The 23310-nt window shown below is 42.3% G+C and overlaps 2 protein-coding genes across 3 annotated transcripts in view; one reads left to right on the forward strand and one right to left on the reverse strand.

Annotated features, from left to right (window-relative positions):
• scg3 (secretogranin III) overlaps positions 1-12820 on the reverse strand; it is a 50351-nt gene extending 37531 nt beyond the window's left edge. The window contains exon 1 of one of the 2 annotated variants that reach the window (XM_077248228.1): positions 12695-12820. The gene's annotated coding sequence lies outside the window, so the exon portion shown is untranslated. The remainder of the gene's footprint in view (positions 1-12694) is intronic. The other variant, XM_077248229.1, reaches the window with a different exon arrangement.
• Positions 7420-23310, forward strand: part of acadl (acyl-CoA dehydrogenase long chain) — a 58043-nt gene continuing 42152 nt past the window's right edge. Inside the window, exon 1 of the mRNA XM_077248232.1 lies at positions 7420-7577. Coding sequence (XP_077104347.1) covers positions 7486-7577 — 92 coding nt within the window. The 5' untranslated portion in view covers positions 7420-7485. The remainder of the gene's footprint in view (positions 7578-23310) is intronic.

Below are 23310 nucleotides of genomic sequence, written 5' to 3' on the forward strand. Positions count from 1 at the left end.
ACATTCAAAATACATCTGTAAAAATACTGCACTTATACCACACAACTTGTAATAACTGCCTTAATGAGATCATTGTTTCTACATGAAGTAAGCTAATTGCATTTTTTTTTATCTTAGAACTGTACATTTCAATTTTAATTGCACCATGATGTCACTCTTTACATTGTTGTCTTCTTGGCGCTGGCAGAACTGCGGATCGTACCACACTAGTCGTACATGACCATTCAGCACATAGTTATAGGCATCTAAAGATTTATATGCCCTCAGTTTCTCTTTACTCTCTTTTCTCTATCGGATCGGTGTAGTAAGGCCACTCAACCAGAGGTAGCCTAGCGTTAAAGTGTTAGTTCACCCAAAAATGAAAATTATGTCATTAATGACTCACCCTCATGTCGTTCCAAGCCCGTAAGACCTCCGTTCATCTTCGAAACACAGTTTAAGATATTTTAGATTTAGTCCGAGAGTTTTCTGTTGAAAATCTATGTACGGTATACTGTCCTTGTCCAGAAAGGCATTAAACACATCATCAAAGAAGTCCACGTGACCTCAGGGGGTTAGTTAGAATTTTTTGAAGCATCGAAAATACATTTTGTTCCAAAAATAACAAAACGATGACTTTATTCAGCATTGTATTCTCTTCCGGTTCTGTTGTCAATCCGCGTTCACGAGGCCAGTGATGCTGCTGACGTGTTATCTGGTGCGTCCGTGTATTCGGATTCAAATAAATATGTCTGGTTAAAAAAAAATGCAAGTCTTCCCCTGTGTCCAAATCCTTAGACATGTTTGCAAAGATTGTTTTGTTTACAGCGTCCATCTTCCTCAGACTGTAAACGAAGCTCAGGCGCACCAGACACACGTCACCTCGTCTTACGTCAGCGGACTCATGAACGCGGATTGACAACAGAACCGGAAGAGAACACAATGCTGAATAAAGTCATCGTTTTTGTTAATTTTGGAACAAAATGTATTTTCGATGCTTCAAAAAATTCTAACTAACCCACTGAGGTTACATGGACTACTTTGATGATGTCTTTATTGCCTTTCTGGACAAGGACAGTATACAGTACATAGATTTTCCATGGAGGGACAAAAAGCTCTCGGACTGAATCTAAAATATCTTAAACTGTGTTCCGAAGATGAACGGAGGTCTTACGGGCTTGGAACGAAATGAGGGTGAGTCATTAATGACATAATTTTCATTTTTGGGTGAACTAACCCTTTAACGTTAATCCTGTCAGATCGTCCATCCATTGACTGAGCGTCTATGGGTCAGCCAATCTGGTTCCGTCCGTTAAAATTAACTTTTGCAAATAACAATCGCGGCCCTGGACAGTGAGTGACCTTGCACATTAAGATAAAATCGGACTTTCTCCAGTGATTGTTAAAAAACGAGCTAACAAAACTTTCAAACTAAAGTTAGTGAAGCGGCCAGAGGGATCGTTCTGCCTCCACCTAAGCTCCGCCCACAAAAAACGTCACCATGTTTACCAACTGAAAAGCGGTCTATACATGAATATCAGATGATGTCACCAACGTCTCCTCACTGACATCACTCACTTCTAAAACTTGTCTTCCGCCATTTTGAGTACCTGATTCGGCAAGATCGATAGGTCAGTCGCAAAGGAACTAGAGCTTACATTATCTGCCCGAGCCCGAACTTGACCCGGCCCGACCCGATATTTCCCGTCACTATCCTCGGGCCGGTTCCTTGATCTAGAGAGGTGCACTCCCAACGCAAAAGAGTGCGGCGCGGGACTAGATTTGATAGCCGAGTGCGAGCGCGGGCGCAGGCGGTATTGCACTCACTCTGTGTGTGCGGGTTCCGGGAGAATAAAACGATTCGCGGGACTCCCGCAAACTAGAAATAACGTTATCTATGAATAACAAAATACAAAATAGAAACGATTTACAAAATAGAAACGATTTACAGGCCAGAGTTTCTTTTTATAACATGTTTGCAGCGTTGAGCGATTTAGCCAATCACAGACGTGTGTTGATTTCTTGAACGCAAAGGCCAATCACAAGCATTTAAGATAGACTCCACTCATCGCTCAAAACGGACTTTTTGTTCAGAGCTGAATTCTGTATGCTGGCAAATCCTCTAATTATAACAAACAAGTGTATTATGAAAGATTTATTGTGGAGTCAGCTTCATTGATAATAACAGAGATGTGTGAGATCGCAATGAACTGATGTCAGCTTTTTAGGAATTAAGGGAGCGCACTTTGCGCGCATTCAGTCATAGCATGCCAGACCATGCACGCAGTAGCCTGCTTGCTTTTATGTTATAACAGTGGTTTGTGTGTGCAAACTCTCTGTGCAGTGTTCATTTTGTCTGTGGTGAGTGGATGTAAATATATTGTTGTTAATGAGCTAACGCTAGCTTGGGAGTGTGCGATATCACGATTTATGATCGTGGATGATTAAAATATCTCCACCATCTGCTTTTGAAGAAATGTTGTAACGTTAGTATCGTGCATTATATCAGTTGCATTTCTGGTGCCTCCGTCTCAGCATAGGCAACAACGTGACGTATATTCACATCAAATGTTAACGCAGAGGAAGGGACACTGCAGTTCACAAAAGTTCATTATTTGCATGTGCTCTACAGCCTTGCCAGTTAAACAAGTCATTCACGTGTTGATGCCCGGCTCTAACGTGTGCTTTTCTGAGCGCATACACCCGAAGCTCACATGCACTAAGCCTGTCTAACAACATGCGCCTGGTTACTGAACCAAGTTATCTCTCTAGTCTTATTGCGCTAATACTGTCAAATACAAACAAGGTTTACATAAACAAAGTTGGTTATGTATAAAGTGAAACAGAGAAAAGTGAGAGAAAATCTGCTTGTCAAATGTCAGGCTGGAAGTATCTACTACGCATCAGGTATCGCGTAAGGGATAAGAAATAATTAAATCTTCAGCGCCGAACGGCATAGGCTACTCTTCCCTACTCTCAACTAACAGAAACAAAACATACAATGGGTGGCGTTCACCTCTTACCTGGGGTTTCTATACACAGAGTTACCTAAATGTTGCACAATGGAAGTCGCACGACATCTTCCCTATCCCCCTTCCTGTTAGTAAAGAGTAAACATCAGAGAGCGTCAGCTCAGCAAAGACCAAAGGACAACGCCATCCAAGTAAAAGAAGATAGTCAAACAAACTAGTAAATCAAAAGTTATAATAAAACACCAGAGGCTGGCATAAGGAAATAATAGTGATGTGTCCTCCCGTATCGAGGCTTCGAAGCGTGTGTCGAGTAATCCGGGATGATTTCTGTGAAGCGAGTATCGAGGCTTGTATCGGTGACGTATGTGGTGACGTTTGAAGCCTCGCGAGTCGCCTGTACCACGTGACTGCTTCAGGAAGTGGTTCGCGGTTTGGAGGTCTATTTGAAATATAAGGGCCAGCAAAAAGCAATGGATTCCCACTCACATTTTGTGGACTTGGGACTTTGCGAGTTTGTTAGCGATCTATTCAAGCTTCTTTTTTTTTACGATGAAACCATGCGATGTCATTATAATCACACTGCACGTTTTACATTTATTGTCCACTTGATGGCACAATAGAGCAAATGAAACACCATGAAGCTTCGGCACATGAGTAAATCAATTGGATTGAACGCTTCAATGCTTTATGAAGCTTCATCTCGCCATCACTAGCAAATAACAAATCAAGCGAGTCAAAAAAAAAACTTAAAGGAACAAGTAACAATGATCGCAAAACCGGAAAACAAAAGCAACTACATTCACTCTTTTCCAGCATCGTTTTATATGCCAGCGGAAACATTACTGGCAGCGGATAGGTCGATGTCACATCGCTTAATGATGACTGATAGCCTCGTCCAGGATACGGCTAGCTATAAGAACAACAATCGTCCCATGGCAAAGCTGGCATATAAGAAGCAGAAAGCTAGAAAAGCATTATCGGAGGAACAGAGAAAGAGGAAATGGCAGACTGACCGAGCGAGGAGTCAGACACGAGTAAACATCGGACCTGCGTTTTCAGAATGGCGAAAAAAAAACTAAGAAAGCAGAACAGTTGTCAATATCTCACATAATTATCAGGACATAAATAAGCCTACATGTTGTAAATAGTGTAAATGAGCGCAATTTGCAAACTATTATGATAAATTGCAATAATCATGTCTAACAACATCATAACGGAAATGTTACGAAATCAGGGCTCTCAAGTGTCACGCATTGAATGTGAAAGTCACTCATTTCGGTCTTTTGTCACGCTCTCCCGCCACACATTGTATTTCTCACGCTGAAAAACTATTTGTAATATATTTAATATGCCAAAACTCTGGTTGCGCCGCTCTCACTGTGGAACCGGCAGGATTTAAGCGCATCTACTCTGGTGTTGTCCGTCGAGCTACACAATAGCCAATCAGAAAATAGCACTATTGTATCTGGGTAAGATTTAACGCAACAAAAACAGAAATCCTGCATAGTGCCGCTTTAAGTGTTATTCCCCCATGGGATTTTCCATCACCAGAGGTTAACAGTGAATTATTGGAAGTAAAGAAAGAGCATCCCAATGAACAAAGTTTTGCAGCGTATTGCCAGGGATATATTAAAACATCATTCTATGGATATGTTAAAATATATACAGATGGAGCAAAAGATCCACAAAATGGGCATTGCGGGCTTGGGATATATATCCCAGAATTTAATAAAAGAGATGGCTATAGGTTAAATAATGTTCTATCTATATACTCTATTGAGATGACTGGGATAATAACAGCTCTTAGGTGGATTGAAGAGGTTAAACCATTGAGAGCTGTGATTTGTGGGTCAATGACGTGACACTAATTTTTTTGTGCCCATATGGTTTAATTAAATTTAATAGGGTTAAATTTTCAAAATAAAATGGCAAATTACTTGCAAAATTCTCTTTTTTGAGTACCAAGTCTAAAATTTCTGGTTTTAAATAATTTTGAGAGAATATTTTGGGGGGTGATTGCAAAAATGCCTATGTGGTTTAACCATCAAAACTTTGTACCAAACAATTGATCTTGTTTAAAAAAGGTGAAATTCTCAATAAAACACCATATCAGCTAGTTTGGCATAATCTTACATTAGATCTATTTAACAGTAAATAAAAGTAAATGGAACACCATTGTTCTGAATATTATAATTAATTCGGGGAATCATGTGAGTCAAGTCAAATTCCTAAAGTGTCAAGGTGGTGTAACCACCATTCAAGGAGTAATTTTGTAAATATTATGTAAGAAGACCATGTGACATGAATTTATATCACAGGGACGGACCCCCGTAGAAACTAACTGCTGCATTCAAATGTTATTATACTTTCTTCAAAATGTGAGATAATTTGACAATTTTAGGGTATGGTCAGGTATTCTTAAGTATATGTCAAATGGTATGACCCCAGGAATACATTGATAATTGATCATTATTATAAAAATGATTATTAACTTTAAAAATTACATTTTAAATATTACCACCAAGGCTACATGATTACATGGGTGTCCATGACAATGCCTGTCAAATTTGATTTTAAACTGAAATGTCAAATGGTGTAACCGGTTACACCTATTGACTGCTATTACAAGCCTTTCTGTTAGGGGCCAATTTAGTCAAATATCACTAGTTAAATTAAACATGTAAATTAAATAAAAATTGTAATATAATCTAACCTACTATTTGGAACTCTTTTTAAGTGTTCAATGTAACCTCATTGGTTCTTGCGGAAGCTCAAAAATGCTGCCTAACATGAGAATGAACCTCATTGGTTCTTGCTAAAGCTTAAACTTGCTACGTAACACAAGAATTAATTTGTAACTGTAACAGAATACATTTTTAAAGTAACCCTCCCAAGCCTGCTCATGTTCCCATTGTGGGAATATGACTATGGCAGCGTTGAGATCGAGACTCACTTACCTCAAGGGAGGTGCAGTCCCCTCGCCTATGCCCTGATCTAGTGCTTATTCTGGACCTCAGGCCTACTTTGGTGCTTAGCCAGGGTGATCTGAGGGTTACCGTGAGGGCTTCCCTGCAGAGGCAGTCTCCGTGTGCCCCTCACGCCTCACTAACACTGCTGCCGAGGGAGCCTCCAAAAGAGCTTGCTGGTCCTTTACATGGACGACCAGTCGTGTCTTTTGGAGCGCCTCCTGACTACCTGATGTCGTTTGCAGCATTGGGAGCCTCATGCTCTTGAGACGAGGATTCGGCTGCGTTATCCCCTTCGGGGAGTTGTACATTGCACGAATCCGATTAAGAATGGCCGAGAAGGTCGGGCTTGCGTGGAACCCTCCACCACGTCCCGATTGGACGGTTGGACGGTTGGTTTCTCGGGGCGGGACGTGCTGGTTCTCACCACGCCTACCCGGTACCATTCTTTCCGGAAGTGCCTGAGGAGCTCACTAGGACGTGGACGGCACCATATAGGGCCAGATGCCGTCCTAGTGGCTCCACCATCGATGGCGGAGCGGCTAAGGGGTATGTGGGCCCTCCGTCCGCTCGACACCGAGGCCGACCTCCTGCAGCATCCTCCGCTCCTGCTAAGCCTCAGCAGCAGCCTTCACCTAGGCCTCAGCATGGAGCAAGAAAACTAATTAGAGATAACTAATTAAATCTATTTTCGTGTGATATATTAAAATGAAGTATTTATTTCTATATGTACACTTACATGCCATCTACCTCTGACCTCTGCCTTACCCTTTTTCTGTTCATTAATGCTCAGATAGATATGACAAATCCACACTGTATTCTAAGAGACGGTGATGTACATCAAAGTGTGAGTCATTAAATGAAGATTAATTAGGTAGGAGACATGATACAGGTGAGGTTACATTGACCGTTGGTTGGTTGTATAATAAAATACACACCATAGTATATACAGAATAGTACATAAGACAGTGAATCATTCACACAGTTGCTGGTATGCATGTTCATTTATAGATCAGTAAGTCTATGATTAATGCAGCAAAGTCTGTATTAAAGATTGTTTCTGTCTTCCCATTGTCTCTCTCTTGCGCATGTGGCCACATTCTTTGACAGCAATAAAAGCAACTTATCTGATCGTATCCATGGTAACCCAAAGGCCCCTCTTGCACCCACTAGGGGGATGGGGCCACAGGGCCCAGAGTGAGTTTTAAAGATTATCTGTTAACCATAACAAATAATTGTGTCTGATTGGTCTCAGTTGCTACAATATATATATATATATATATATATATATATATATATATATATATATATATATATATATATACATACATATATAATTATTATCATAATTTTTTTTTAAATAAACTAATTCAAGCCTAGACTCTAGAAGTTTATGTTATTACACACTCCTTTACAATTGGTGGCTGTATAATACAAAAATAGTAATCTGCCAAAAAGGGAAAAAATAAGAAGAAGTGTTTTTCAGTAACTAGAGTAAAGTTCACAGACAGTAATCGACCTGTCAAACATTTAGCTGCAGTGTTTGAGTCGATCACATCCACTTCAGCATGTTTGCAATTAAGACACTAAGGAGTTTTTCTCCTACGACTAAAAATGTTTATTTGCAGAGTAAACAGGCTTTTGCCGTGATTATGTCTAGGTGAGTCATTTTCTTTATTGTTTTCATCAACACTTTCTCCCATATAAATTTAATTTTCTTTAATGTTTTATCTTAAATTCTATTATTAAAATAAGTAGGTGTTGTTACTATAACTTTACTGTAAAAATATTAAGGTTAAATCAGTACCTCTAAAACAATACATAATTATTGTCTTGTAAAATATAGTATAATCAGTATTTCATATGGTAAGTCAACATAGTTGACCAAATAACAGGTTTTAAAGCTGCAGTAGGGAGTTTTGAGAAAACGTTGACTTAGCCTGACAATTTGAACAAGCACAAATTACATGTCCCACCCCCTTGCTCTCTGCTGCGCTACAGCCCTCCCTTCACAGCTCCTTCCCCACAGCGGAGCCTGCCGTGAACGCGCAGGCTAGTAAGCAGGGCCACCGATGACGGCGGATTATAAACAGTTATGGCACATTCACTAATAGGGACGAAACATCAACAATATGGTTTACATTGACTATGGCCTGCCCATACTTTGACTACAAACTTGGTCCTCAAATCATTATGTATTTTGCAATACATACAACTTTATAACGTTGCACTCTTTCTATAAGTTATAAATAGCTAGTAAGATAACGTTAATATAACGGTAACTAACGTAATAATAATGCAACGATAAATAAAAATAATCAGCTGTCTGTTATCCAATTTTTTTGGTCTTCAAAACATCTTAAAATATGTAGATCAGAGTAATCAAAATTTTCTCGGGGAAACACAGAACCCCCTTATCTGCCCTACCTCACATTTGGGACCACAGTGATTATAAAACCCTACCTAAAGCATTAGATCCTAAACTAAAGTGTTACCTTTCTTTATAATAATAATAAAAAAAACATACCCTCATTGGGGGGTTAGCCCCCCTAAAATGAAAATCCTAGTGACGCCCCTGCCACCGAGTTTCTGGGGGGAACACAAACATTGTGTGAATGAACGCAAAGTTTCTTGGGGAACGTTGTGCGAGAGAACACAAAAGCATTGACTTCTTATTTTTCCTCCCATCCTATATGTGTCCCATCACCATGTCTTTTCAGGGGCTCCGTAGCTTTAAGGGGCTTTCACACAGGACGCAGAATGCACTGCGCTGGCCGCAGCGTTGCCCTTCAAATACAACGTGATTTGGGCTGTGCTATGCCATATGATATATTCATTTTATATATATATATATATATATATATATATATATATATATATATATAACATCGAAATCAACACACGAATCACGAAATGAGCTCAGTTCTTTTTTAGAATAAAACATTTATTATAACATTAAAGCTGACACAAAGGAACAAATTATATATATATATTAAAAAACACCTGACATGCCAACTTGAATGGAGATATGTCTCTATGTCGACACAGCTTTTCTGACGATGTCCCTATACGACCTCAAACTTGTAACGTACAGCTCAGGAAATTCCGACACACACAGTACTAGCCGTTCATCCATTTTGATTTCCGTGTTTGTTTGGATGTTCCCTTTTCTATTGGCTGCGCTGGTAATCGTAACAGAGCGGAGCGGCAAAAGTTGAACTATTTTGAACTTTGACCGCGGTGTGCGTGCGAGCACGTCAATCAGGTTTCTGATTGAAAGGGTTTTTAGGTGTACGGGTAGGTCTGTGGTTTGTCATAAAAAAGATGAATATAAGAAGTAAATGAAAATGAACTAGGTGGGAGGGTTACGTCTTCTCGATGATTCTTCCTGTTTCAAAGTTAATGAGTACATTTTTTTTCTCCCCCAAATCATAAATCCTGCCCTGCTGCTGATTTCAGTGTTTAAGGTTACAGTGACGGGTAGGTTTAGGGATCAGTGTTTGGTGAAGGCAATCAGTAATGTGATTTTAGGAGGGGGAGAAATCACGCTAATGAGAAGGTGACTTATTTGGATACGGGCGTGGCTTCTGACGTCACACTCTGAAGTGGGCTGAGACAATTCTCTGACAGCTTGAAATAGCATGTTCAGTTGTTTTTCTAATGTCCAGCAGAGGGCGTGTTTCTCTCAGCTCTGCTCTGTCACACCATCTCACACTCTTTAAAGGGTAACTAAACACTAAAACAACTTTTATTAGTTAATAAGCCTATCTGTAAGAATGGAGCTTCATAAATGCTGTTCATTGATTCGAGTACATTTTTTGACATTTGGGAATAAAGTGTTTTAATTTTCAAATATATGGTGTAAACACGTCTGAGTGCTGCCCTCTTCAGGTTAAACGGAAAGCTCCTGCAGTAGGGGTACTCTCTGACGTAGAATACTCTCTGACATCACTCTGTCACGCCCTTGGTGCGAGCTCACCACGCCCTTGGCAGCCCCTGGTCCAAACCACATGAAACTATGCAACTATATATTTTTTCTAACATGGTAGTAAAAGTTTAGTTGGCTAAATATGAGCTGTTACTGTGGCTGAGCTAGTTAAAGCGTAAAGCCTTGTTTAAACTCGACGTGTCCGCATGAGCCCAAAGGTGCGCGCGGCAAAAATGGCATGATTGTAAGAGCGTGCGTGCCTCCGCATCCCCTAGTCACCATTTACTACACACAATAGGCTTTTTTTCTCTGATTTTGAAAACTCTTCGCGATCGACTTAAAATGCTTCCAAGATCGACTTGTCGACCGCGATCGATGGGTTGGTGATTCCTGTAACGTTACTGTTTTACGGTCAATGACAAGAGTACTAATCAGCTGTCTCACGAACGTAACCAGCACATTTATCCCCACATAGCAAAGCCATAACACAGAGAGGGAGAAGAACTAAGTTACATGAAACAATCCAACTACATATTTTACACCACTGACAAGGGAAAAGTCACTCACGGTGTTTATGGCTAGCTTCTAGCTTTCTGCTGCTTCTCTTTCAAGGTAGTGACGAAACGCGCTCTGTAGCGCTGTTTGTTCGCTGTCGGCTACGTTAGAAACATGACGTCACAATATGTCGACCTTCATAGAAGGGGGTGCCCGCGGTTATGTAGATATAAATGTCTCATTCTAAGGTAATAAAAACATTACGGTTTATTAAGTAAGTTCTTTATACACCACTGAAAACATAGTTATGGATGTCATATTGCATTTCTGTTAATAGATCCTCAAAATTATTACACATTGCACCTTTAATACAAAAATTATTTTATGCATTGTGAAAACACTTTAAATAGCCTGTGAAATGCCTCTTTCAGAACCTCCCGGGATATTCATATATATTAAAAACCTACTGCTAGTGTTTAAAAAAGGCTCAGTTTTGAATATTTAATATAAATAGTTTTTAGATATTTAAATATCATTATCTATCTTATTATCTCTCCCTAAGATGAAATTAAAAAAAACTATTTCATTGGATCATTAAGAGTTTTTGACAATTAGGCACATTTTCTTATTTTTGTTACAGTATGTTAGTTTAATGTAAGAGTAAATGTATCATTTAATTTGTATTTGTAGAAATTTGCAGTATTCCTTATGTTAATTTACATTTTAGAAAGCATTGTATTAGCCTTTTATTGTAATACATGTGTATTCAGGGTTATATTGGGACACTTTTTGCTATTGAGATGACTTGGAAAAAGTGTCCAAATCAACCTGTATTCACCATACATGAGAATCATTATTAATAATTGCAAAATTAAAAAATGTCTTGATGAATTACGGTAATGAGAATTCCCCAATTATAATCATGAAAGTTTGAGGTGTGCTTGCCATGAAAATGTCACAATGTGAAATATCTTAATGGTCTTAAAAATAAGCTTCAATTAAAATAATGTATTTATTTTTTCCTTTGTTCTTGAGGTGAAATATGACCTGGAAATTCTTGAGATTCACCCAGCCAGACTTTGTCTCTTGACCCATACATAAAAGGCAGCACAAAAGTTTTAATGACTGTCTCATGTTCTCTCTTTCAGGGCTTTTGCGGACTCCAGAGTTCAACCCATCTATGGAGGAACCAACGAGATCATGAAAGAACTCATCTCACGCAACATTGTTAGCAAAAAATTAAGAAGGTGAGAGTTTGATTTGATGCCTCTAATGTCTCCTATGTCTGTAGCAGGAGCTTCATGGATTGTTGAGTTTAAAAAAAAAGATCTCAGATGAGTGATTAAACACATAGTCTTATGTTAATGTTAATGTCATGTAACAGACTGTTGATTTCATATGATGTCCCCAGAGAGAATGTCTCTTCTGTTTGTGACTCTATGCTGATAGATAATTTAAGACCCATTTGCCTTCCAGGTGAAAAATTTGCACCACTTAAGAACAATAAAGTTGTTTTTTAGTTGTAAAGTTCCGATATTTTGAAGAGATTTGATTGTCGTTATGTGAATACCATCTCTTTTGTACTACTTAATCTTAATAAAGACATTTCTAAAGATGATTATGAAGCAATTATTAAGTATTGCTGAACGTTATGAAATTGTGATTAAAGATAAAAGGCTCAAAGAAAATGTTAAAGTAGCTTTGAAAATTTAGTTGACTGAAAAGGGTTTCTTAGACACAGAGATGGAGGAATGTGTAAAAGTTGCATCTGAATTAAAAAAAGTAATTTGTCTTTTGAGCAGCAAAGCTCTGCTACTTTTAAAGATGGACCATGAGAGGTTATAACTGCGTTCTGAACAAGGTAAAATAGAATTAGAAAAGGCAAAATTGGATTTGGAGTTTCTCAAGCTCAACCTGATGAAAGAAGGTAAGCTTTCTAGTTCTGGTCAGGAACAGATTTATTTATCCATTTACAGATTTCACGAAATGAAAATCACCTGTAAGAAAATCCATATCTTAAAGTATAAATTGCAGGTTAACCACCACAATCAATTAATGTGTAAATTAAGGGCTCACTATGTATATATTTACACATTTCTGTCTTAAAATCTTGTATGAAAACCAGTGAAAACAGGGCAGAATCACAAGCATAGTGAGTAACAGTTAAGAAACTAAGAAAACATGTAGCACATTAATAATTGTCTAACACAGTGGTCACTAAAAGAGCCTCATGTAGACAGAAAAAAAAATTATAATAATAATTAGTTTTAGCCTTAGTTTTAGAAATGTTCACTGACTGAGCTAACGTTGCTAGCCACTAACGTTATCTACATAGTAAAATTGTTGAGACTTACCGTAGCCAGCTCAGCCAGCTCTCGCTTTCGGCAAGCACCCCCAAACTTGACTGGCTTGGAATGACGTGAAGGAATTGCATCGAGGCCCATGACACACTGGCTGCGTGGCGTGAGCGTGACGTTTCTGTTGCGTGTCAGCTGCGTGGCGGCTGCGTCGCGTTTTCTGTGTCTTTGCACACCAGAAACGTGTGTGACGCGGCGCTACTGACACGGATCACCCTTGTTCGACATATGGGAGAGAGTTGTGGAAGACTTCGTGTTAAGCATAAATATAAAGCCTATAAAGACACTGTCAGCAGTATTGACAGCAAAATAGACGTTCTGTATTGACAGGTGCAATATTTGAAAATTGATAAGGCCTATTTATTTATTTATTTTTATATTAGGCCTATATTTATATCTGAATTTGTCAAAACCTAGACTTTCAACCATCAAAATGTAATTTATTTATATGTATTCGTGTACAAAATAACATATAAACATCTTTTCCTATTCTATTTTGCCTGGAAATGCTTCCAACACGCCTGCGTGTGGCGTGAAAAATAGGCGTCGGTTCTATTTCTAGCATGCACGCGTTTTCCGCGCCGTTCAAGCCGCGCCTGCTCATGGGAGCCGAAATAAAAACGAACACGCCACGCAGCTGACACGCTTATGCCACGCAGCCGGTGTGTCACGGGCCTAGTCGTACCCGGCGTTTAAAACCGATTTTGAATCGACGCATATCTCCAGGGTCATAGTCGTCTTCAATGAAGTGTTCGCCGCATATGACGGCTGACTTTGTCACAGAGGCAGCAGTAAAATCTGCCCGCTTCGTAGCCACAAACCTCACCCAGGCACGAATCAGCCGTTTGTCCGTGGGGAACTTGTGGATCCTCTCCCCCGTTTTTGATGTAGCCTATAGATAGATTTACGATGACGTCACATTTCTCCCGCAACTCCTTACGGCGCCATCTTGTGTGTCAAGCGTTTGTGTTACGGAGCATGATAATATCCTGAAGCAATGGGTCACACCTGTGTTGTATGGGGCTTTATGAATCGTGCTGATCCCGACACGACGAAGAGACAATATTTCGATATTCCAAAAGTGAGTTATCTCCAAGGAACAGAGACGGAAAGGCTTTCGTACAAGAGACGTAACGTATGGCTGGCGAGAATCAACAGAGAGGGCTTCGATCCTGACCCAAACAAAAGACACTATAAGTCTGCTCCAATCATTTTATCTCAGGTAAATTGATAAACAGCTGAGTTCCTTTAATTTTACTTTGTTTTATTTTCATGATTATCATGCACATTGCGATGATTGTGTGAGCCTAGCCATTGATCACATGGCTCCTTGTCAGTGCAAAAACACACTAGCGACTACAGTACGCCCAGAGAAGAGTACACACAAATACATTAAATGCATGCGAGCCGTACGTACATGTTGTCGATTTAAAACGACTTTATAGTTCTATATTTTATTACAGTATTGTTTACACTTTCGCCTGGCTCCGAAGAGAGAGGGACCGGCTCTCTCTCTCTCTTTCTGCTCGTTCTTTCAGTTAAACATGCGTCCTGTCACAAGCGCAGCAGTTCATCTACATTACTCACCGATCAAATAAGACTTTGGCAATGTCCATTTCCTGAATATCGGGGTAGGCCGCAGGATTACATGACCAGTCGTCTTTCGACATTGTGTAAGGATCCTTTCCATCGATATAACTCAATTTCTCATCATATCTTGCCTTGCAAACATCGTCTAATGTGTCCCTGTAAATAATCTTCACCTTGTCGCCAGGTTTGGAGGAATTTGTCATCGTTATCTCAACACAAAAGAGTCAAAAATACTTGGGTAAATGAAAAGGCGGTAAACATGAGCATGACAGCTTTGACACACAACATGGCGGCGCGCCGCAGAGGATAATGGGTAATTAGAGAAACGGAAACCCATCTATTATACGTACATACCGCGCAAACACAATAATTAACCATTTTTGCTAGCTACTAACTTTTATTTTTATTTTTTATTACAGAAAAGGGTACAAATCACAAATGACTAATCAAAATATAACAATATACAAAAATATAACATGTAAAAAGAATGCAATACAATTTCGGCAGGGGAAGCTTATAGACCATTACAAAGAGAAAGAAGACCATGTTGACAGTTTTAATTGCCTTTTTGTTGTTGGAACCAGAAATCAGATTAATATAATGTACAACTTCTTGGAGAAACAGTACAAAATTAGGGGTTTTAGCGCTAAATTTGGACTTATGAATGTGAAATTTTGGCAAAAGTATTTATACATTTATAATTAAGTACATCTTATCTTTAGTTTGACTTTCATAAAAACAAAACACAACATTCTTCCATAATAAGGAAAAGTCTTTATAAATATGGTCAATTATGAATCTGCTGAAATTTTGCCTAAATGTTCTGGTGTGTGAGCAATACCAAAAGAGATACAAAACAGTTTCTGGGTGGTCTTCACAAAAAGAACATTTTGTATTGATGTCTCTTTTAAATTTAACCATGTAATGATTAGCAGGGTAATAATTGTGAATTATTCTGAAAGACACTTCTTTCACCTTGTTTACTATCAAGTATATGTGAGGAATCATCCAAACCTTTTTCCAGTCAATGCCATTTACAAATCGGTTCCAATAAAAGGTAACATTTGGAATAGAAACAATTTCTTTCTGAAATAGTGCTCGAACAATTTTATTATTTCGAGGAAGTTGGGAAAAACAGACTTTTCCAACAGGTGATTCAGCCACATCAGGAAGGGAGACAGAAGTAAGAGGAAGTCTGCTAGTACACCTAAAAAGCATGATTGTGCCTAATGGAATGGCGTCAAATACAATTGCAAATTCTTTTGGTGTAACTGGGATGTTATATGTTGATAAAACCTCACTATAGGAGAAAAGTTGCCCCTCTCCATTAAATAGCTGGTCCACCAGCAGAATCTGATTGACCACCCAATTTTTCAAAAAAGAGTGACTTGTTCTTATATAAATGAGAGACCAAGCTAAAAAGACCTGCTTGTGAATAGTGGACAGTTTTACAGTGAGTTTGTCCACCTTGTAGTTACAGTTCAAAATAAAGTCCAGACAGTCTAACGGTAACTCTAGGATTGGAGTCCCTTTTATGACGTCACGCCCAACCTAGTGGAAGGGAGAGGGAGTGCTTAAAACCACTGTAAAAAGTGAGTAGTATGAACTGAAGCTGCAGACTCGGAGCCTGCAGTAACAGTCCCCCACCCAGTCCCAATTCGCATAGCCTACTATACGTCCTAAATAGTATTCGAAAATAGAATTAGTACGTCCCAAATCGTAGTATGTTGAAATGAGTGTTCCAAAGATACCCGGATGGTCTACTATTTCCGGTCAGAATCCGAAGTGCAGATCGATGCACACTCTAACGGCTAATATTGCCCACAACCCATCGCGCGTTGGACGAGGATTCGGTTAGAACTACAAACACGACTGAAAAGTGTTAAAAAACTACAGACATGGGAGACGCGGGAGTCCAACCGGTTATGTAGAGAGATTTGGATAAAGGGGTTTGAGTGATTAATTATCAGTATCTAACCTGACGAAAAGGTATTTATTCAACGTTGTCTATATTATGTTGCATCTGCAGAAGCATTGTGAACTTTTGTAAAGATACCTTTAGCCATTACCTTTTAAATGCGTCATTATATTCAAAAAGCAAACACATGAGGAGAGTCTCCGCATGAAAGACCCACGACTGGCAGATGAACGTGCTCTCTGAAACGGTAGGAAATAAAATTAGATTGAATGGAGGATTTTAACTGCGACAATATGATTGACAGGGCAGTTTACGGTGATAGGAACACGCGACGGAGCTGTCCGTTGACGTGATAGTATGTCCCAAAGCTTGCCTACTCTTTTGCTACACACTCAAAAGTATGTACTTTTTCTTCACAAAAAGAGTACATACTTTTAGGTCGTAGTTTCCACCTTATTTCTGACAAGCTTACTGCGTTTCAAATTATGGGCGGCACTTCCGGTTTGGGGAACTTCCATTCAAAAAGACTGAAACGAATCATTTCAAATCATAAGGTTGCCCTACAAATAAAGCTGATCCGTCAGTTTGACTTAAAGGGTAAGATCGGCGTTTTACAAGTAAAGCCCTGTTTTAAGATCGTTTCTGATGAAATCAAACGGTTACTATTAAAATTTGGAAAAAGGTTTTTGTTTTATATGAATGATTGTTCCTGTTACAGCCAGTCAGGAACGAGACGGAGAGCGAATCCAATTGCAAGCACATTTAATGAACAAATACACACAGGTAATCCAGGGAACTCAAAACAGGACAGAAGTAACATTAAACAACAACCGACAGCCAACAACTGAAACACAGGGGTTTAAATACACAGACAAACAAGCTAAACAAGATAACAAGGGGGCGTGGTTAATAAGAAACACCTGGGGAGACTAATAAACATGGACGAGGAACACCTGTGGACACTGAGCAACAACAACAAAAGACAAGACACATGGCAGGGTCACATGACAAACAAGGAATCACGTGATATACAAGACACAGCAAAACCCACACGTAACATAGCCCCCCCCCCCCCCCCCCCCCCCTATGGGCGGCTCCCGACGCCCCTTGAAACAAAAACACTAAAGTTCAGGAGGGTGGTGAAGCGGAGGTGGTCTTGGGGGAGGGTAGGAGGGCCAAGTCCTAGCAGGGGAACGGGACCAGGGCAGAGAAGGTTGCGCAGGGGACCAGGGCAGAGATGAGCCCTCGGATGGCCACGGCGGAGAAGACAGTCCATCGGGCGGCCAGGGCGAAGAAGACAGTCCATCGGCGGCCAGGGCGAAGAAGACAGTCCATCGGCGGCCAGGGCGAAGAGGACAGTCCATCGGGCGGCCAGGGCGAAGAAGACAGTCCATCGGCGGCCAGGGCGAAGAAGACAGTCCATCGGGCGGCCAGGGCGGAGAAGACAGTCCATCGGCGGCCAGGGCGAAGAAGACAGTCCATCGGGCGGCCAGGGCGGAGAAGACAGTCCATCGGGCGGCCAGGGCGAAGAAGACAGTCCATCGGCGGCCAGGGCGAAGAAGACAGTCCATCGGGCAGCCAGGGTGGAGAAGACAGTCCATCGGGCGGCCAGGGCAGAGAAGACAGTCCATCGGGCGGCCAGGGCGGAGAAGACCCTTCGGGCGGCCAGGGCGGCGAAGACCCTTCGGGCGGCCAGGGCGGCGAAGACCCTTCGGGCGGCCAGGGCGGCGAAGACCCCTCGGGCCGCCAGGGCGGCGAAGACCCCTCGGGCCGCCAGGGCGGCGCAGACACCGGCTCAGGAACAGCAGACACCGGCTCAGGAACAGCAGACAACACACACACTGACTCTGGCTCAGGAACAGACAACACAGACTCTGGCTCGGGAACAGACAACCCATACACTGGCTCGGGAACAGACAACACACTCACTGGTTCGGGAACAGACAACACACACACTGGCTCGGGAACAGACAACACACACACTGGCTCGGGAACAGATAACACACTCACTGGCTCGGGAACAGACAACACACAAACTGGCTCGGGCTCAGGAATAGACAACACATACACTGGCTCGGGAACGGACAACACACACACTGGCTCGGGAACGGACAACACACACACTGGCTAGGGAACGGACAACACACACACTGGCTCGGGAACGGACAACACACACACTGGCTCGGGAACGGACAACACACACACTGGCTCGGGAACGGACAACACACACACTGGCTCGGGAACGGACAACACACACACTGGCTCGGGAACGGACAACACACACACTGGCTCGGGAACGGACAACACACACACTGGCTCTGGCTCGGGAACAGACAACACACACACTGGCTCGGGAACAGACAACACACACACTGGCTCGGGAACAGACAACACACACACTGGCTCGGGAACAGACAACACACACACTGGCTCGGGAACAGACAACAAACACACTGGTTGGGGAACAGACAACACACACACTGGCTCGGGAACAGACAACACACTCACTGGCTCGGGAACAGACAACACACTCACTGGCTCGGGAACAGACAACACAGACTCTGGCTCGGGAACAGGAACTGACTCTGACTCGGAGGCGGCCATCTTGTCCGTAGACACTGGCTCGGAGGCGGCCATCTTGTCCGTAGACACTGGCTCGGAGGAAGTGACATGAACAGTCTCTGGATCGGTAGACGTGACTTGATCAGTCTCTGGATCGGTAGACGTGACTTGATCAGTCTCTGGATCGGTAGACGTGACTTGATCAGTCTCTGGATCGGTAGACGTGACTTGATCAGTCTCTGGATCGGTAGACGTGACTTGATCAGTCTCTGGATCGGTAGACGTGACTTGATCAGTCTCTGCATCGGCAGACGTGACTTGAACAGTCTCTGGATCGGCAGACGTGACTTGAACAGTCTCTGGATCGGCAGACGTGACTTGAACAGTCTCTGGATCGGCAGACGTGACTTGAACAGTCTCTGGATCGGCAGACGTGACTTGAACAGTCTCTGGATCGGCAGACGTGACTTGAACAGTCTCTGGATCGGCAGACGTGACTTGAACAGTGTCTGGATCGGCAGACGTGACTTGAACAGTGTCTGGATCGGCAGACGTGACTTGAACAGTCTCTGGATCGGCAGACGTGACTTGAACAGTCTCTGGATCGGCAGACGTGACTTGAACAGTCTCTGGATCGGCAGACGTGACTTGAACAGTCTCTGGATCGGCAGACGTGACTTGAACAGTCTCTGGATCGGCAGACGTGACTTGAACAGTCTCTGGATCGGCAGACGTGACTTGAACAGTCTCTGGATCGGCAGACGTGACTTGAACAGTCTCTGGATCGGCAGACGTGACTTGAACAGTCTCTGGATCGGCAGACGTGACTTGAACAGTCTCTGGATCGGCAGACGTGACTTGAACAGTCTCTGGATCGGCAGACGTGGCTTGAACAGTCTCTGGATCGGCAGACGTGGCTTGAACAGTCTCTGGATCGGCAGACGTGGCTTGAACAGTCTCTGGATCGGCAGACGTGGCTTGAGAAGCTCTGGCTCGACGTGGCTGACGTGAAGCTCTGGCTGGACGTGGCTGACGTGAAGCTCTGGCTGGACGTGGCTGACGTGAAGCTCTGGCTGGACGTGGCTGACGTGAAGCTCTGGCTGGACGGTCTCTGGCGGGACGGTCTCTGGCGGGACGGTCTCTGGCGGGACGGTCTCTGGCGGGACGGTCTCTGGCGGGACGGTCTCTGGCGGGCGGTCTCTGGCGGGGCGGTCTCTGGCGGGGCGGTCTCTGGCGGGGCGGTCTCTGGCGGGGCGGTCTCTGGCGGGGCGGTCTCTGGCGGGGCGGTCTCTGGCGGGGCGGTCTCTGGCGGGGCGGTCTCTGGCGGGGCGGTCTCTGGCGCGGCAGAAGTGATGGGTCGCTGGAGTGGCGCCAGCGGACAAGTCTTTGAGGAGGCCTTTCTCCTCCTCCTCCGGGCCACCGGACTCGGGATCACCGGACTTGGGACCACCGGACTCGGGACCACCGGAACTGGGACCAGTGTTGAAGGCCTGGTGTACCGTGGGAGGAAGCTCTCCAGACATCGGGAGAGTGCCTCTCTCCAGTCCAGACCGGAGATATTGGGAAGCTCCCTCGGGTTGACCTCCTTAGCCCCCAGCCGGTAACACAGCTTAATTGCCTCGTCTCCGAGGGAGCAGGAAGCAGCGAGAATGCTACAAAGTCGTGAGTCGTGGTTTGAAGTCGTGATTTACGTGCTCAAAAACCTGCCTGGAACGCAGCATAAGTCATGGGATAAGTCAAGGGGGTAATCCATCAGCCGGAAACTGAAGCCTCGCGGGAGCCGCCATTGTAGCAGAACTTCACCTGCAGTTAGCATTCCATTGACTCCCATTCATTTTGGCGTCACTTTGACAGCGAATAACTTTACATCTGTGGCGTCCAAAGACTTAATTTGTCCATTATTTATTTCTAAAGAAACACGACAATGTATAAAAGGCTCCATTACTTTGTATCTTACGTTATGGCCCCGTAGAAGCCGTTTTTGTTAAAAACAGGCTAACGACTGCGTCATAACCACGCAACTTTATGTCGCACAATAGAGACATTACTGTATAGACAGGAGGAGAAGCTCGCAGGCAATCTTTTACTGTCTATGAGGCAATCGGGGAGACATAGAGGCATAAAGTCAAGGGAGAAGCCCATAGATAGAGAGTCCATAAAAACAACGGGACAAAATATTTCAACAACGTTTTTGAGGAATTAAGTGATTCAGATTTGTCTTGGCACAGCTACTAGAAGATTTACAACGTTCAGACTGTCGTCACGCTCAGTTTGAGCCTGCGCAGTCGCTCAGCCATCAGACAGGAAGTGCAATAATCGGGCTGCAGGCTTCTCCGTTGAAATCAATGGGGTCGCTGTGTCCATTTCTTTTACTGTCTATGATAATGCCGCGTTCCAGGTAACCTGTAACCTGTGTTTTTCCAACCTTATACCCGTGAAAGTACACTGGAACGGCAGTCAAACCCGTGACTTCCCACCCGTGAACTCGTACTAGATCGATGTACTCCCATACAAAACAACAATGGCAGCCCTCCCCCCTACACAGTGAGAATACACTTTAGGACAATATAACGTTTCAGTCAAATTAATAATAATATAACAATGATAATAATACACACACAATTATGTATTACAATTTTATGTGTCTCTGAAACAATAAGTATATATTGCGCTCAGGTAGTTTGGCGTGACTGGCCTGGAATGCTACAAAGTCGTGAGTCGTGGTTTGAAGTCGTGATTTACGTGCTCAAAAACCTGCCTGGAACGCAGCATAAGTCATGGGATAAGTCAAGGGGGTAATCCATCAGGCGGAAACTGAAGCCTCGCGGGAGCTGCCATTGCAGCAGAACTTCACCTGCTGTTAGCATTCCATTGACTCCCATTCATTTTGGCGTCACTTTGACAGCGAATAACTTTACATCTGTGACGTCCAAAGACTTAATTTGTCCATTATTTATTTCTAAAGAAACACGACAATGTATAAAAGGCTTCATTACTTTGTACCTTACGTTATGGCCCCGTAGAAGCCGTTTTTGTTAAAAATAGGCTAACTATTGTGTCATAACCCCGCGACTTTGTCGCACAATAGAGACATTACCGTATAGGGATCTCCCAGTCACGTGACCCCTTGCCGCGTGTCAGCCATTTTGACGGAATACATCCGTCAGCTACTCAGTGGCAATGGATATATTATTAGGGGTGGGCCACCCCTAATAATAGATCCATTGACGTGGGTTATATATATTTTTAATATATTATTATACTAATAATATAATTACATAAACACTTTTTGACATTGGGCTACAGTGTGTTAGGTAAATGCATTTACCAGTAACGTTACTGACTCTGAAGCTAACTGAGCAGTTCCACGGCTCTCTTCTCTACTCTTTACTACTACTTTAATTCTGTTTCTAGCTAATGTTGGTAGTTTTTTTTTTCCACTGCTACAAAAAAAAAGTAGATAAATGTAGTCAACCCATACACCGTTAGAACCGTGAAAAACAATGCACAATAGTTCTATAATAAAGGGCGACAGCTAAACGTTTGATTAACAAATGATTTTCTGTTTAAAGCAAAAGATAAATGTATTGGAATTATTATCCTGTAAACACTTACACATTTAAACCAACAAATACTCTTTTCCTTAATTAACTTAAAATATCAAAAGAGTCAGTGACCACAACTGTTATATAGAAAAAAGTATAACAGGTTTTAAAGTAGAAAGAGTTAGAACGAGTAATTGAATATCTCTTGTCAAAATCACCTCATATCACTAATGCATTCAAATTCACATTCAAAACAAGGGCCCAAGAAAATAAAAGTAATACCCTTCAAATGTTCAACTGACGCAGGCCTGAATGTAGCTCGGGTACGTTGTAGCCTTAAATCAAATGGCTGGCTGCTTCACCACACAGGCCACACAAAAAAAATGGTACCTTTACTCAATGTGAATGTAACCTCACACGCACAGAAACAAGGCGTCAGCAGCAGAAGACAGGACGAGAGGATTCGCGATGAAGAGTCACATGGTTGACGATCTTTCGTAACGAAGCTTAAAGACGTGTTAATATCAGGTGTGATTTATGCATTTACTTTGCAAACTAAGCAATCACCGTGTCGATCGTCACGTACCTTGCCGTGTCCAATGACGTGTGATAACGTACGCGTGGATAAACGCTTGGATAACGTACGAGTGGATAAACTATGGAACACGATCGGGGCCAATAGTCTTTAAACGAAACGCGTGAAATTTGACCGCGTCAACATGCACTGTTTGTTCGCGTTAACATGTCAAAAAGCACAGTAGCCAATGAAATTGCTGTATTGGAGACTATATTTGCATATGTGACGCGATGGTACGTATGTCTCTGATTGGTATATACGTATACAAACATCAGAAGTCATGTTTATTCATGAAGGATGTCGTAATGGTACTCATATGCAAACATCAGACGTTATAATTGTTCATGAAGGATATGCATTGGTACGTTGTGTGATGTCAGCCTTATGTCATGATTTGTCATGCCCTTTTAAGTTGTCCTAC

Source organism: Siphateles boraxobius, unplaced genomic scaffold (genome assembly GCF_051911475.1).
Source record: "Siphateles boraxobius isolate OS27281-9 unplaced genomic scaffold, OSU_SipBor_1 30, whole genome shotgun sequence".
NCBI classification, from domain to species: Eukaryota; Metazoa; Chordata; class Actinopteri; order Cypriniformes; family Leuciscidae; genus Siphateles; species Siphateles boraxobius.